Here is a 15,533-nt window from a genome sequence, read left to right on the forward strand (position 1 = left end):
TCCCACTAGGTATTCGAGGTTGGGTGAGCAGGACTGAAACAGAATTGCCATGTCTGTGCACCATGATGAGTTAATCATAAAGCACAGCAGCACACACAAAATGCTGCAGGAACAGCAGGCCAGGAAGCATCTATGGAAAAAAGTACAGTTGATGTTTCGGGCCAAGACCCTTTGGCAAGACCTGTAGACTGTACTTTTTTCCATAGATGCTACCTGGCCTGCTGAGTTCCTCCAGCATTTTCTGTGCATTGCTTGGATTTCCAGCAACTGCAGATTTTCTCTTGTTTTTAATCATAAAGCATACTACTCTTCTTCTGTCTTTTTAAAGACTGAGCTGTCCTGTTTTTGCGGAGAATGGTGAAGCCATCAGGAAGGAGATAGTGTAGCCTCAGGACCCACACCACCAGGTTCAGAAACAGTTATTACATCTTAACTATCAGGCTCTTGAAGCAGAAGTAGGAACCCAGTTCAATCCTGCCCTTGGGTGCCTCCTGTTGGGAGCTGACACACTCTCTGTTCGGCTGTGCTTGAGTTTCTGTGAGTGCTCTGGTTTCCCCTACACCAGTGGCTGGTGGCCACTGTAACTGTCAAAAAGAGAGTCTGCAGGCAGGCAAGGGAGAATAGATAGCAAGGAGTAAGGAAAGAGTATAGGACAGAGGACATTTCTCTGTGGAAAGCTGTCATGAACAGAATGGGCTGAATGGCCTCCTCCCACATCAAGCAAGTGAAAAAGGGAGGGCAGTAAAATTTGAACTTAACATCATAACTTGTATATTAAAAAAAATCTAGAAAGTGAAAGTGTGCTGAACGTTAATTGGTTCACAGCCTCTCTTTACACTTTCGTGGTGATTACTTTTATCTGTTTCTTTATTTTCAATAAGGGTTTGTAAACAATTTCAGGATGTATTTTTTTAATGTTCAAGAGAATCAGATGTTCTGAAAGAAAAGAGCTGGTAATGAGAGAGAGGGTAGGAGTCCCTTGGGTGTGTTGCCTCAGTTAGACATCAAATAGCACTTTTGCAGTGTCTTTTTTACATATTACCTCTTGACTCAGTGGTGCAGTTCTGATTCCTTGCCAACCTATCCCAGAGGTTAGGAATCTGTGGAAATGAGTATCGGCCAATTATCAGAGCCGAACCAGGCAGAAGCCTGCACAAAGGTTGGAGCTGAACGAATGTAGCTCAGCCAGTGCTGCTACCAACCACTCTCATTAAAATCATTAGTTTAATTAACAGCCCATTGAAGGTAGCAGTAAAGCTTTGAATTTCTCTGTCTGCAGAGCTCATCCCTCACATCTAGTGCCTCATGAAAAGATTAGAACTATAATGTGGCACTCAATTAGAGAAAGATGTACAAGTCGGTCCTATGCTAACAGAAGGTTTACCCAGGGCAACAGCTATTCAGCTTTGTTCACTTGGCAAGGTGTAATTAATTCCAGGTATATTTTCCGATGAACACACAACGGTCAGCAAGATTGTTGTACAAAAGGACTGACTCCCAGTTATAATCAGGCTAAATAGTTACGCAAAGATCAGTAATGGAGCATCTCAGGAGACCCACAGCCCCAGACAGGAATGCACACAGCCAGCTGCATAATTGATGCAAAAACAATGAACTGCGGAAGCTGGAGGGCTAAAATAAAACTACTTTTTAATTGAGTCCTCTTTTCCAAGAAAGGTGATGTTTGGCATTGAGCCTGTGATTCTCTCAGCAGTTAGGTGTCCATATTCCTCAACTAGTTTCTCCCAAACCCCATAAGACATAGGAGCAGAATTAGGCCATTCAGCCCATCAAGTCTGCTTCATCACGGATGATTTTTTTCCTTCAATTCCCTGACAGATGAAGGCCAGCATGGTTAAAGCCTTCTTCACCACTTTGTCTACCTGCGACACCGCTTTCAATGAACTCTGCAGTTGTACTCTGAAGTGCCTCTGTTTCATTACATTCCCCAATGCCCTGCCATTAATGGCATATCCTACACTGGATTGACTTTCCAAAATACACTACCTCATACTTGATGATTTCCATTTGCCAATTCTTAACTGATCAAGATCCCCTTGTAATCTTAAGATTAACTATCAATAACACCCCCCAAATTTCATGTTATCCACTAACTTACTGATCAGGCCTTGAGCATTCAGATTTCAAATTTATTATCAAAGTATGTATACCATATACAATCTTGCGATTCATCTTCATATAGGTAGCACAAAATAAAGAAACGCAATAGAATCCATAAAAAATACACACACAACAAAGACAGTCACACATTCAATTTGCAAAAGAGACATTAGGCAAATTGTTTAAAAAGCGCACATAAATAACACACAGAACAGGAGCTGCAGAGTCCCCAAAATGAGTCCATAGGCTTCAAAGTTAGTTCAGCACTGAGATGAGTGAAGCCTGTACAGGAGCCTGATGACTGCAGGGCAACAACTACTCCCAAACCTGGTGGTATGGAACCCAAGACTTCTGCACCTCCTGGCCAATGGCAGTAGCAAGAAGAGAGGGAGACAGTGAAATGCAGGCAGACACCTGTTCATTTTTCTGTCTTGGCCTCAAATGATTTTAATCGTACTTGATGCTTCAGTCAGCGTGGAGAAATGGAGCTGAGCACAAGGTCATCTTCCGCATTTAGGCATTGACACAGTCTCCTACCCCAGTGATGGCCATTCCGGCTGTACCTGCGTTCTCAAGTGTCTAGTTCACTGAATCTCACAGGAGATGTCAAAATTGCCAGTTTGTTCAGATGGTTCAAAAGTACATCCCGTAAAGGGAAATTACAGGCTATGGACTGTAGCGGTCACAGTTCAGAAGAAATATATCTAGTAGAGTAGCAGTTTTGTGAGCTGCCTGCAAAACATGGCTGTAGGTAACCAGCACCATCTTGCATCAAAATAACTTCATAGATAATAAACAACAAGTGTCTCAACATCCGATACCGATCCCTGCAGCACACCATAAGTCACCAGCCCCCATTCTGAGAAACAAGCTTCACCACCACCCTCTGCTTTCTACCTCTAAGCTAGCTTGATTCCACCTAACTGGCTCTCCCTGGATTCCTTGGGACTTAACCTTCCAGACCAGCCTGCCATGTGGTTGGCATATTGAAGGCCTTGCTAAAGTCCTCATCTACCTTTTTGGTTACCTCTTCAAAAATCTCTCAAAAATTGTCAAGCACGACTTCCCACAAACACAGATACGCTGAATCCTCTACAGTGTTAGTATCCCTGCTAGTTCAGGAGCCTCGCAGACACCACTGTTCTAACTCTACTACCTCTAACATTGCTGGAAATTGGTTCTCCCAGATGCGTCAATACAATCGTTTCACTTCTCAGCTGCTCCAGCTAGTTGTTCAATACAGGGCTTTTTGCATGGTTCTCTGCATAGGTACATTCCAATGAAACAGGGAAAGGATGGTAGGGTACAGGAACCATGGTGTACAAAGGCTGTTGTGATTCTAGTCGAAAAATAAAAAAGAGTTTATGAAAGGTGAGGTTCATCCTACCAGGATGTGAGACACCATCCCAATGAGGCTGAAGTTTGAGGTCCATCCTACTGGGGTGTAAGACACCATCCCACTGAGACTGAGGTTTGAGGTCTGTCCTGCTGGAGTGTGAGACACCATCCCACTGAGACTGAGGTTTGAGGTCTGTCCTGCTGGGGTGTGAGACACCATCCCACTGAGACTGAGGTTTGAGGTCTCTCCTGCTGGAGTGTGAGACACCATCCCACTGAATCTGAGGTTTGAGGTCTGTCCTACTGGAGTGTGAGACACCATCCCACTGAATCTGAGGTTTGAGGTCCATCCTACTGGGGTGTGAGACACCATCCCACTGAGACTGAGGTTTGAGGTCTGTCCTACTGGAGTGTGAGACACCATCCCACTGAGACTAAGGTTTGAGGTCTCTCCTGCTGGAGTGTGAGACACAATCCACTGAGACTGAGGTTTGAGGTCCATCCTACTGGAGTGTGAGACACCATCCCACTGAGACTGAGGTTTGAGGTCCATCCCACTGAGACTGAGGTTTGAGGTCTGTCCTGCTGGAGTGTGAGACACCATCCCACTGAGACTGAGGTTTGAGGTCCATCCCACTGAGACTGAGGTTTGAGGTCTGTCCTGCTGGAGTGTAAGACACCATCCCACTGAGACTGAGGTTTGAGGTCTGTCCTGCTGGAGTGTGAGACACCATCCCACTGAGACTGAGGTTTGAGGTCTGTCCTGCTGGAGTGTGAGACACCATCCGTCTGAGACTGAGGTTTGAGGTCCATCCTACTGGGGTGTGAGACACCATCCCTCTGAGACTGAGGTTTGAGGTCCATCCCACTGAGACTGAGGTTTGAGGTCCATCCCACTGAGACTGAGGTTTGAGGTCTGTCCTGCTGGAGTGTGAGACACCATCCCACTGAGACTGAGGTTTGAGGTCTGTCCTGCTGGAGTGTGAGACACCATCCCACTGAGACTGAGGTTTGAGGTCTGTCCTACTGGAGTGTGAGACACCATCCCACTGAGACTGAGGTTTGAGGTCTCTCCTGCTGGAGTGTGAGACACCATCCCACTGAATCTGAGGTTTGAGGTCCATCCTACTGGGGTGTGAGACACCATCCCACTGAGACTGAGGTTTGAGGTCCATCCCACTGAGACTGAGGTTTGAGGTCTCTCCTACTGGGGTGTAAGACACCATCCCACTGAGACTGAGGTTTGAGGTCTGTCCTGCTGGAGTGTGAGACACCATCCCACTGAGACTGAGGTTTGAGGTCTGTCCTGCTGGAGTGTGAGACACCATCCCACTGAGACTGAGGTTTGAGGTCTGTCCTGCTGGAGTGTGAGACACCATCCCACTGAGACTGAGGTTTGAGGTCCATCCCACTGAGACTGAGGTTTGTGGTCTGTCCTGCTGGAGTGTGAGACACCATCCCACTGAGACTGAGGTTTGAGGTCTGTCCTGCTGGAGTGTGAGACACCATCCCACTGAGACTGAGGTTTGAGGTCTGTCCTGCTGGAGTGTGAGACACCATCCCTCTGAGACTGAGGTTTGAGGTCCATCCCACTGAGACTGAGGTTTGAGGTCTGTCCTGCTGGAGTGTGAGACACCATCCCTCTGAGACTGAGGTTTGAGGTCTGTCCTGCTGGAGTGTGAGACACCATCCCACTGAGACTGAGGTTTGAGGTCCATCCCACTGAGACTGAGGTTTGAGGTCTCTCCTACTGGGGTGTAAGACACCATCCCACTGAGACTGAGGTTTGAGGTCTGTCCTGCTGGAGTGTGAGACACCATCCCACTGAGACTGAGGTTTGAGGTCTGTCCTGCTGGAGTGTGAGACACCATCCCACTGAGACTGAGGTTTGAGGTCTGTCCTACTGGAGTGTGAGACACCATCCCACTGAGACTGAGGTTTGAGGTCTGTCCTACTGGGGTGTGAGACACCATCCCACTGAGACTGAGGTTTGAGGTCTGTCCTGCTGGATTGTGAGACACAATCCACTGAGACCGAGGTTTGAGGTCTGTCCTGCTGGATTGTGAGACACAATCCACTGAGACTGAGGTTTGAGGTCTGTCCTGCTGGATTGTGAGACACAATCCACTGAGACCGAGGTTTGAGGTCCATCCTACTGGGGTGTGAGACACTGTCCTATTTGTGCTGAGGTTTGAGGGGGGGATCTCATTGAAAACTACCACATGTTGAAAGGACTAGACAGAGTGGATGTGGAGAGGATATTTCCTATGCTGGGGATATCCAGAACTAGAGGGCACAGCCTCAAATTTGAGTGGTGACCTCTGGTAACAGAGGTAAGGAGGAATTTTTGAGCCAGAGAGTAGTGAATCTGTGGAAGACTGTGGTGGAGGCCAAGTCCGTGAGTATATTTAAGGAGGAGGTTGATCGTTTCCTGACTGGTCAGGGCATCAAAGGATGTGGCGAGAAGGCAGGTGTATGTGGGATCCAGGATCAGCCAGGATGGAATGGTGGAGCAGACTCGATTGGCTGAATGGCCTAATTCTGCTCCTCTGCCTTATGGTCTAATAGAGGGGTGGGCAGAGTTCGAGGGGCTGAATACCCATTACGTGTACACTGGTCTAATTAACTAATAGAGGGGTGGGCAGAGTTCGAGGGGCTGAATACCCATTACTTGTGTACACTGGTCTGATGAACTAATAGAGGGTGGGCAGAGTTCGAGGGGCTGAATACCCATTACTTGTGTACACTGGTCTAATTAACTAATAGAGGGTGGGCAGTGTTCGAGGGGCTGAATACCCATTACTTGTGTACACTGGTCTGATGAACTAATAGAGGGTGGGCAGAGTTCGAGGGGCTGAATACCCATTACTTGTGTACACTGGTCTAATTAACTAATAGAGGGTGGGCAGTGTTCGAGGGGCTGAATACCCATTACTTGTGTACACTGGTCTGATGAACTAATAGAGGGTGGGCAGAGTTCGAGGGGCTGAATACCCATTACTTGTGTACACTGGTCTAATTAACTAATAGAGGGGTGGGCAGAGTTCGAGGGGCTAAATACCCATTACTTGTGTACACTGGTCTGATGAACTAATAGAGGGTGGGCAGAGTTCGCGGGGCTGAATACCCATTACTTGTGTACGCTGGTATAATTAACTAATAGAGGGGTGGGCAGAGTTCGAGGGGCCAAATCCCTTTACCTGTGTACACTGGTTTTGGGTCTTGAGTGTGGATGACCATGTTGCAAGGACAAGATCAAAGTTCAAAGTAAATTTATTATCAAACAAACTTCCACCTGTAATGTTTGATAATCCTTGCTGTTGGGTAGAATGTGGGCTGATGGGTGGACTGAAGTTCCTCGGGGAAGGGCTGGACTGTTGCTGAGTGATTCTCCCTTTCTTTGAGATCTACATCATTACAACAGTTTGTGGTTTTGGGACAGTTTGGGTAGACAGCATGTACAGGAGAAGAGAAGCAGTTCATGGTCTGCAGAGCTGGACGACACCAAAGTCTACCTGCAGGTTCTAATCTCTATGCTAGATTGACTACATACATGATGATCATCTGAAAACTGAAAATTCCCGAATGGGTGTGAATCTGTATTTAATAATTTAATCCATAATTCTCCGAGGCATTGGAAGTTTTCCTGGAGTTTGGGTTGTATTTATGCAGGTGCAGTTCCTGCTTTTGATTAGAAAATCATGGTTAGATCAGGCCGCAGTGCACTGGGTAGATGTAATTGGATTAGCTGGGAAGAGGCACAAAGTTCCTTTGAAGAGATTAAACTGACTGACAATTTTATAATTAAACTTTCCTAAACAAAGGGAGTCCAGGATGAGGCATGCCAATCAGAATCAGCTTGCTTGTGCTTGAGAGGCATTGGAGTTGACTCAGGATTCGTGTTGAGCACGATTGCTCTATTTACCAAAATAAAATAAATTTGCTTATTTGAATGCATTTAATGAGTTGCTTTCAAACGTGGCAGGGGATGTGAGGCAGTAGGGTGTGCATGGGGGTGGGGAGGTGGTTGCACTCTCTGAGACAATGGTTCAGCATCCTGTTCTAGATTCATTAGGGTTGGATCTTGCTTTAGACTTTAATTGGTTTACTGGGTCTAATGGAGATTTGTGTGTTAGAGATATTTTGGCCTTTTTATCAGTTGACAGCAGTGACGGAAGCTGCCACTCATCACCCTTCAATGGGATATGATTTGTATTCTCAGGGAGGAGATAATTAAGCCGATGAGAGTGAGGCCGGATGGAACGATGGGTCCGTTAGAGGAAGCGGCTAATGAGTTCACCAGTGACCGTGATTCCACATCAGATTCTGATCAGGACGAGTAGCAACAGAGGCTTCCTTTCTCCGATTTTGCCAGTTCGGGAGGTACTTGATGGATACCTAGACCAAACACAAAGTTTCAACCTAAAATGCAGATAGTACATTAGATCACTTCTTCAATGCTGGCACCAACTGAACAGAACAAGTAAAGACTCCTCTTGTCCACAGGACCAGTTGTACCATGATTCCAAATATTGCCAAAGTCCATAACCAGTAATGTGAACGGTGTGCAGAGGCCAACATGTTGTGACAGAAGGAATGGTGTCCCTGATTGAGGCTGGGGACCCAATAGAATTGACGTTGTATTTGATGCTTCAAAACCAGAACCACAACTCTGTACACTTAACTGATTTCCTAAGCTCTGAACCATCTAAACTGTAAGAAATAATTCAAATTTACATTGATGTTTCAGAATTTGTTGCAGCTGATTCATAATAGCAAAAGCATTTCATTTAGAGAAACACAGCAGCCATTTTGCATACTCAAAAGGTTCTACAATTGTGTTGCATTAATTTATTTTTGGTTCTGTTGTTAATCACATTTTGGTCTAATGTGCGATACTTTTGAGGTCTATGGCTGTCCTGAGAGAATAGTCGAAAGAAACATAGAGCAAACAGCAGTGAAGTATACAGTGAGACTGAGGAGCAGGTCTGTGCCTGCTTTTTGATGATGTGTGGCTCAGTAGGGGAAGCCTACATCTTCTCTGGTGTTCCCCACACTAAAGGATGGGTTTAAATTTAATTAAGTAAACAGATTAATTGTGTGTTTCAGAGATGGGAGGTTTGACAAATCAAATGTATGTATAATGGCCAACAAAGAATGCAGTGTTAGTGTTAATGAAAAGTGTGCACTGAGAGTTTGTGCATGCACATGTATTCATACTTCCAGCAGCATACGATATTAGGCATGCTTTAAAATCAGCTCATAAACTTTGTAATAATAACAAGCTTCTAGAAAATGGGAAGCAATGGCTCATGGGTTAAACCAAGGTTAAGCCTTAAAACTCTTTAATTTTAAAATACGTGATTGTTAACATTTTAAAGGTGAGACATGACGTTTCTTGTAATTAGTTTTCTGAAAAAGTAAAAGATGAAAATGACAGAGAAAACAACGTCTTACACGTCTTATCGTACAATTAAACATGAAAAATCATTACTTCAGAATGAAAGTCCTCTCAAGGATTTGCGGATTTGCCTGGCAAAAGGTTGAGGATTCTATAATGACAGATCACAACACAATTATCCATGGGTGATTTCCTTTCGCTGTCAACCTTAATCACTGGCTGTTGTAAGTCATGCCTTTGTATGAAATTTGCAACTAGTGGAAATAGAAAACTTGTGTATGAAACTTTAAATACTTTTCTAGCTTGTGATAATTAAGTAAGGTTTTGTGAATTTGGCCTCCTTCACCCTGTGCTATTATAAATCAATAAAGTGATTTTTGAATGTAGATTGGCCTGCCAGAGTTGATTGAGAAATAAAGTCCTCATGAACTTGTGTTGTAGTTAAAGATTTAATACAGATGAGTCACATGAAAATGGGGACAGGAATAGTTCACTGGGTCCATCAAACCTTCTGCAATCTTCAGTATCTGATCAGTTACACTGGCCTCAACTCCCCATCAGTTTCCCATCACCTTCAGTTCCTCAAACTTTCAAATACTTACCCATCGCCACCTTCAATATATCCAGTGATCCAACCTCCACCACTGTCAGAGAAACAGAATTCCAGAGATTCAGCTCCTTTTGAGACAAGACATTTCTACACCTAGGCCCATTCTGTTCTGTATTGCTATGTTCTGTGTAAATTCCTGACATTTGAACTCAATTCCTCAACTAATAAAGAGAAACATGGGATACCCCTTCTTTATCCCCCTATCAGCCTGTATAGCCACTTGCAGAGAGCTGTGCACTTGGACCCCAAGATCCCTCTAAAAACACATCTCACACTTGTGTGCATTAAGCTCCATCTACTATTTTTCAGACCATTTTCTCAGCTGGTCCAGATCACTTTCCAAGCTTTGATAGCCTTTCTCACTGTCCACTCTGCCCAGAAAAGCCAAAGTTGAATCCAGTTGGCAACTTCATCTGGAGTGCCAAGCAACTTAACCTTTTGGACCAGCCTCTCCCATACAGGACTTTGTCAAATAGACTTTAGGAAGGCCTTCATCAACGTTCTTGGTAGTTGATTAGACATGACCTACTGCATGCATAGTTATATCGACTATCCCTAAAAGGCCCTGTCTATCCAAATACATATACAAGAGATTGCTTCAAATACCTTCCAATAATTTACCCAAGACTGATGTCAAGCTCACTGACCGGTCATTTTTCTGATTATTCTTGAAGCCTTTCTTATACAACAGAACAGCATTAGCTGTCCTCTAATCCTCTGGCACCTCACCCATGGCTCAGATTGTTTTAAATACCTTCTGTAGGACCCCTGCAATCTCTGCATTTGTCTCCCACAAGGTCAGAGGCAACACCTTGTCAGGCCCTGGGGATTTATCTATCCTAATTAGCCTCAAGACAGTCAGCAGCTTCCCAGCCATAAGAGGAGATCCATTCCTTCTGCAGGAATTTATCCCAACTAGAAAGTGGGATTCTATCATGGAATAAATTCCATCTAGGATAAATTGCTGCTGACTGATGGGACAACTGTTTAACAATCTGCTTCTGTTCATCCATTGACCTGTCTTTCATAGCTTGGGCTCTGAGCAGTGACATCCCTTCATCCAGCAGCCCCAACTGAGGGAAGCAGTAGGATAGGCTTTGGGTGACCTTGGGGAAGGGGTGTCTATGGGCCACTTGTGAAATGGAGTCTGGGTTACCAGTAGCCACATTTTTCTTCACATAAGGAATAAATATTCCTCCAAATCACAAACATTTTCAAAATATCAATGGTGGGAGTTCATTCTGGGACTCGAGGGGTTTGATCTGGTCCCTTCCCTTTCCCTAAAACCCCTGGTCAAAGATCATCTCTCCCTCCCACCCCCCCCGAAACAACTCATATTCCACCTGGCTCATCTGCAGCCTTGTGTCATGAATATTGAACTCGTCAGTTTCAGGTAACGATTCCACCTCTTTTCCCTTCCTCTTTTCACTCCCCCACCCTCCAATCCATCATCCCATATCACCACATCTTCTCCTTCAACTAATATCCTAGTAAATCTTCTTCCCACCCTCTCCAGTGCTATGAAAAGGAGGGCAGAGAGCATTTGACTTAGGAGCAGAAATAGGCATTTGGTCTATCAAGTCTAATTTGCCACTCCATCATGGCTGACTGCTTATCTTTCTGAACACCTTCTCCTCAAAACTTTGATCCCCTTACTAATCAAGAACCTATCAACTTCTGCTTTAAATATATCTGAGATCTCATTGAACTCTATTGAATATTAAAAAGGCCAAGATAGAGTAGGCATGGAGAGGATGTTCCTTTAGTGGGGGAGTCTAGGACCAGAGGGCAGAGACTCAGAACGGGGGGACATTCTTTTAGAACTGAGATAAGGAGGAATTTCTTTAGCCAGAAGGTGACGAATCTGTGGAATTCATTACCATGGATGGCTGTGGAGACCAAGTCATTGGGAGTATTTAAAACTGAGTTTGATAGGTTCTTGATGAGTAAGGTTGACAAAGATTATGGGGAGAAGGCAGGAGGAATGGAGAGGGATAGTAAATCAGCCATGATCGAATAGCAAAGCAGATGTGATGGGCTGAATGGCTTAATTAGACCATAAAACATCAAGATTAAACTAAAATAGGCCAGGGAGGGAGTAGGAGGGATGGGAGAGAAAGGGGGATACAGAATGTTGAGGGTCATACCCAAGATGAGGGTGAAGTACATAAGTGATTGTGTGCTGGGAGAGTTCACCTCCTGTTGCCAGATCCAGGGCAGTTTTGTTGAATTATGAAGCTGAAATCTCCCTGATTGTTCATTAATGACAAGTAAATCTCCTGAAGGAGTTGGGAAGAGATTAAATGGGACTTCGTGATTTCCACCCTGCATTGTCACAGTGGGAGCTGCTGGTGTTAAATCTGATTTCTGCCTGGCTAATCTGTCTCCTCGGCTCCTCATCATCCATAAGACATGAGACATAGGAGCAGAGTTAAGCCACTCGGCTCATCGAGTCTGCACTGCCATTCCATTATGACTGATTTATTATCCCTGTCTCCATGGACTGACAGTGTGCCACTCCTTCTGCCATCAGCCTCAAAAACTCGCACCAGAAACTACCGTACCTCAGCAGTGGGAGATTTCCTTCTGTCATTTGGTGGTTCTCAGAAATTAAGTTAATGTCCCCACTGGTAACTATCGTCTCTCTGTGAAGACATTCTGACTTCCCTGCTCCACTCCTCTTTAATCCAACTCCTATGTCACTCCTGTGTCTACTTTCTTCCAGCTCAGTCTACACTGGACTCACTCAAAGTTCAAAATAAATTTATTATCAAAGTACATATATGACACCATACACAACCCTGATTCATTTTCTTGCAGGTATTCACAGAAAATACAAAGAAACAACAAAAGAGCAAGCAAACTAATAATAAATAAATTACCAATAAACAATGAGAACATGGAAAGTCAGTCCATAGATTGTGGGAACAGATCAGTGAAGGGGCAGCTGAGGTTATCCCCTTTGGTTCAAGAGCCTGATGTTAAGGGCTAATGACTGTTCTTGAAGCTGCAGTGTGGCGCCTGATGGCAGCAGTGAGAAGAGAGGTGGTGGGGGTCCTTGATGGTTGCTGAATTCCTGCGACAACGCTCCTTGCATATGTGCTCGATGGTGGCTCCATTCCTGCCCCTCTCCTCCAGCTCTGGTGACACAGGTTCGATCCCACCCTCTGCCACTGTCAGTGTGAAGTTTCTACATTCTCCCGTGACCACTTGGGTTTCTCGCAGGAGCTCTGGTTTCCACTCATATCCCAACACACGCAGGTCAGGTAGTTAATTGACCCAGTTTATGGTTGATAGATAGATCTGGGGGGGAGGTGATAGGTATCCATCTCTATATGGTCATCCCTCCAAGGAATAAAATCCTGACCACTCCCACCAGGAGTTCCCAACATGGGCTGGGGAACCCCTCATGAAACTCCTCAGCAATCTTACCAACTTCATGACATCTTCCCTACGGCAAAATGGCTGAAACTGAATGCAATATTCCAACTCCATCCTCACCAACGCTTTGCAATATAACATCTTTAATGTCCACACTCAGGTCACTGAAGAAGAATGCCAAAGCCTTCTTCACACCGTCTACCAGCGATGTTACTTTCAGGAAATCAGCCAAAGGACGGGGTTGGGGAAGAGCTGTCCCCTGGGTCTGAGGGGAAGGTAACTCCTGGATATCAAATCTTTTGTGGAACAAGACCAACGTTTGAAAGCCATGAACAGGAACATCCATCAGTGTGAATGGATTGTTTGATCAAAAAAAGTTCCAGCACTAAAGGTCCCAAACACCAGCACGAGTCCGGCATACCTGACCTTCACCAGGACAGGGTCTTCTGATTAAACCCCCACATCCTCCACCCCTATCTCAGACATAGACCCACCCACCCAATACTCATCCTTCACCTAGAGGGTGTCCTCTGATTTAAACTCCTCTATCCACACCACAGACATCCTCTAGCACTCACTTGCAGAGGAGGTACAATCAGTGCTTGACAGCAGATGGACTGAATAGCCTCCTTTAGTATCTCTACCCCGTGTTGGATTCAGGGAGGAGCCAAGGAATGAGGAAGATGAAGGTAGTGGTGCCATCTGCAAGGGGATGGTGTACGAGGGATGTGAGTGTGAGGGAGGGTATAAAAACATAGAAAACCTACAGCACAATACAGGCCCTTTGGCCCACAAAGCTGTACCAAACATGTACTTACCTGACAAATTACCTAGGGTTACCCATAGCCCTCTATTTTTCTGAGCTCCATATATATGCCCAGGAGTCCCTATCATATCCGCCTCCACCACCGTCGCTGGCAGCCATTTCCACACACTCACTGCTCTGCGTAAAAAACTTACCCTTGACATCTCCTCTGTACCTACTTCCAAGCATCTTAAAACTGTGCCCTCTCGTGCTAGCCCTGGGGAAAAGCCTCTGACTATTCACACGATCAATGCCTCTTACCATCTTAAACACCTCTCTTCCTCTGTCGATCCAAGGAGAAAAGGTCAAATTCACTCAACCTATTCTCATAAGGTATGCCCCCCAAACCAGGCAACATCCTTGTAAATCTCCTGTACACCCTTTCCATGGTTTCTACATCCTTCCTATAGTGAGGTGACCAGAACTGAGCACAGTACTCCATGTGGGGTCTGACCAGGTTTCTATATAGTTATAACATTATCTATCAGCTCCTAAACTCAATCCCATGGTTGATGAAGGCCAATGTACCGTATGCCTTCTTAACCACAGAGTCAACCTGCGCAGCAGCCTTGAGTGTCCTATGGACTTGGACCCCAAGATCCCTTTGATCCTCCACACTGCCAAGAGTCTTACCATTATAGACAATAGGTGCAGAAGTAGACCATTCGGCCCTTCGAGCCTGCACCGCCATTCTGAGATCATGGCTGATCATCTACTATCAATACCCGGTTCCTGCCTTGTCCCCATATCCCTTGATTCTCCTATCCATTAGATACCTATCTAGCTCCTTCTTGAAAGCATCCAGAGAATTGGCCTCCACTGCCTTCCGAGGCAGTGCATTCCAGACCCCCACAACTCTCTGGGAGAAGTTTTTCCTTAACTCTGTCCTAAATGACCTACCCCTTATTCTCAAACCACGCCCTCTGGTACTGGACTCTCCCAGCATCTGGAACGTATTTCCTGCCTCTATCTTGTCCAATCCCTTAATAATCTTATATGTTGCAATCAGATCCCCTCTCAATCTCAATTCCAGCGTGTACAAGCCCAGTCTCTCTAACCTCTCTGCGTAAGACAGTCCGGACATCCCAGGAATTAACCTTGTGAATCTACGCTGCACTTCTACAGCCAGGATGTCCTTCCTTAACCCTGGAGACCAAAACTGTACACAATACTCCAGGTGTGGTCTCACCAGGGCCCTGTACAAATGCAATAGGATTTCCTTGCTCTTGTACTCAATTCCCTTTGTAATAAAGGCCAACATTCCATTAGCCTTCTTCACTGCCTGCTGCACTTGCTCATTCACCTTCAGTGACTGATGAACAAGGACTCCTAGAACTCTTTGTATTTCTCCCTTACCTAACTCTACACTGTTCAGATAATAATCTGCCTTCCTGTTCTTACTCCCAAAATGGATAACCTCACACTTAAGCACATTAAACGTCATCTGCCAAGTATCTGCCCAATCACCCGGCCTATCCAAGTCATCCTGAATTCTCCTAACATCCTCATCACATGTCACACTGCCACCCAGTTTAGTATCATCAGCAAACTTGCTGATGTTATTCTCAATGCCTTCATCTAAATTGTTGACGTAAATCGTAAACAGCTGTGGTCCCAATACTGAGCCCTGTGGCACCCCACTAGTCACCACCTGCCATTCCGAGAAACACCAATTCACCGTTACCCTTTGCTTTCTATCTGCCAACCAGTTTTCTATCTATGTCAATATCTTCCCCCCAGTGAGCTCTGATTTTACCCACCAATCTCCTACGTGGGACCTTATCAAATGCCTTCTGAAAATCAAGGTACACTACATCCACTGGATCTCCCTGTCTAACTTCTTGGTTACATCCTCGAAAAAGTCCAATAGATTATTA

At 45.2% G+C, this 15,533-nt stretch overlaps 1 protein-coding gene across 2 annotated transcripts in view; it reads left to right on the forward strand.

Moving 5' to 3' along the window:
- ric8b (RIC8 guanine nucleotide exchange factor B) overlaps nt 1-9,275 on the forward strand; it is a 111,350-nt gene extending 102,075 nt beyond the window's left edge. Inside the window, exon 9 of one of the 2 annotated variants that reach the window (XM_059978586.1) lies at nt 7,682-9,274. In XM_059978586.1, the coding sequence (XP_059834569.1) occupies nt 7,682-7,802 (121 nt within the window). In that variant the 3' untranslated portion in view covers nt 7,803-9,274. Of the gene's footprint in view, nt 1-7,681 lie in introns of both variants that reach the window. The other variant, XM_059978585.1, reaches the window with a different exon arrangement.
- The last annotated feature ends 6,258 nt before the right edge of the window (nt 9,276-15,533 follow it).

The sequence above is a fragment of the Hypanus sabinus genome, chromosome 8 (genome assembly GCF_030144855.1).
Source record: "Hypanus sabinus isolate sHypSab1 chromosome 8, sHypSab1.hap1, whole genome shotgun sequence".
NCBI lineage: Eukaryota > Metazoa > Chordata > Chondrichthyes > Myliobatiformes > Dasyatidae > Hypanus > Hypanus sabinus.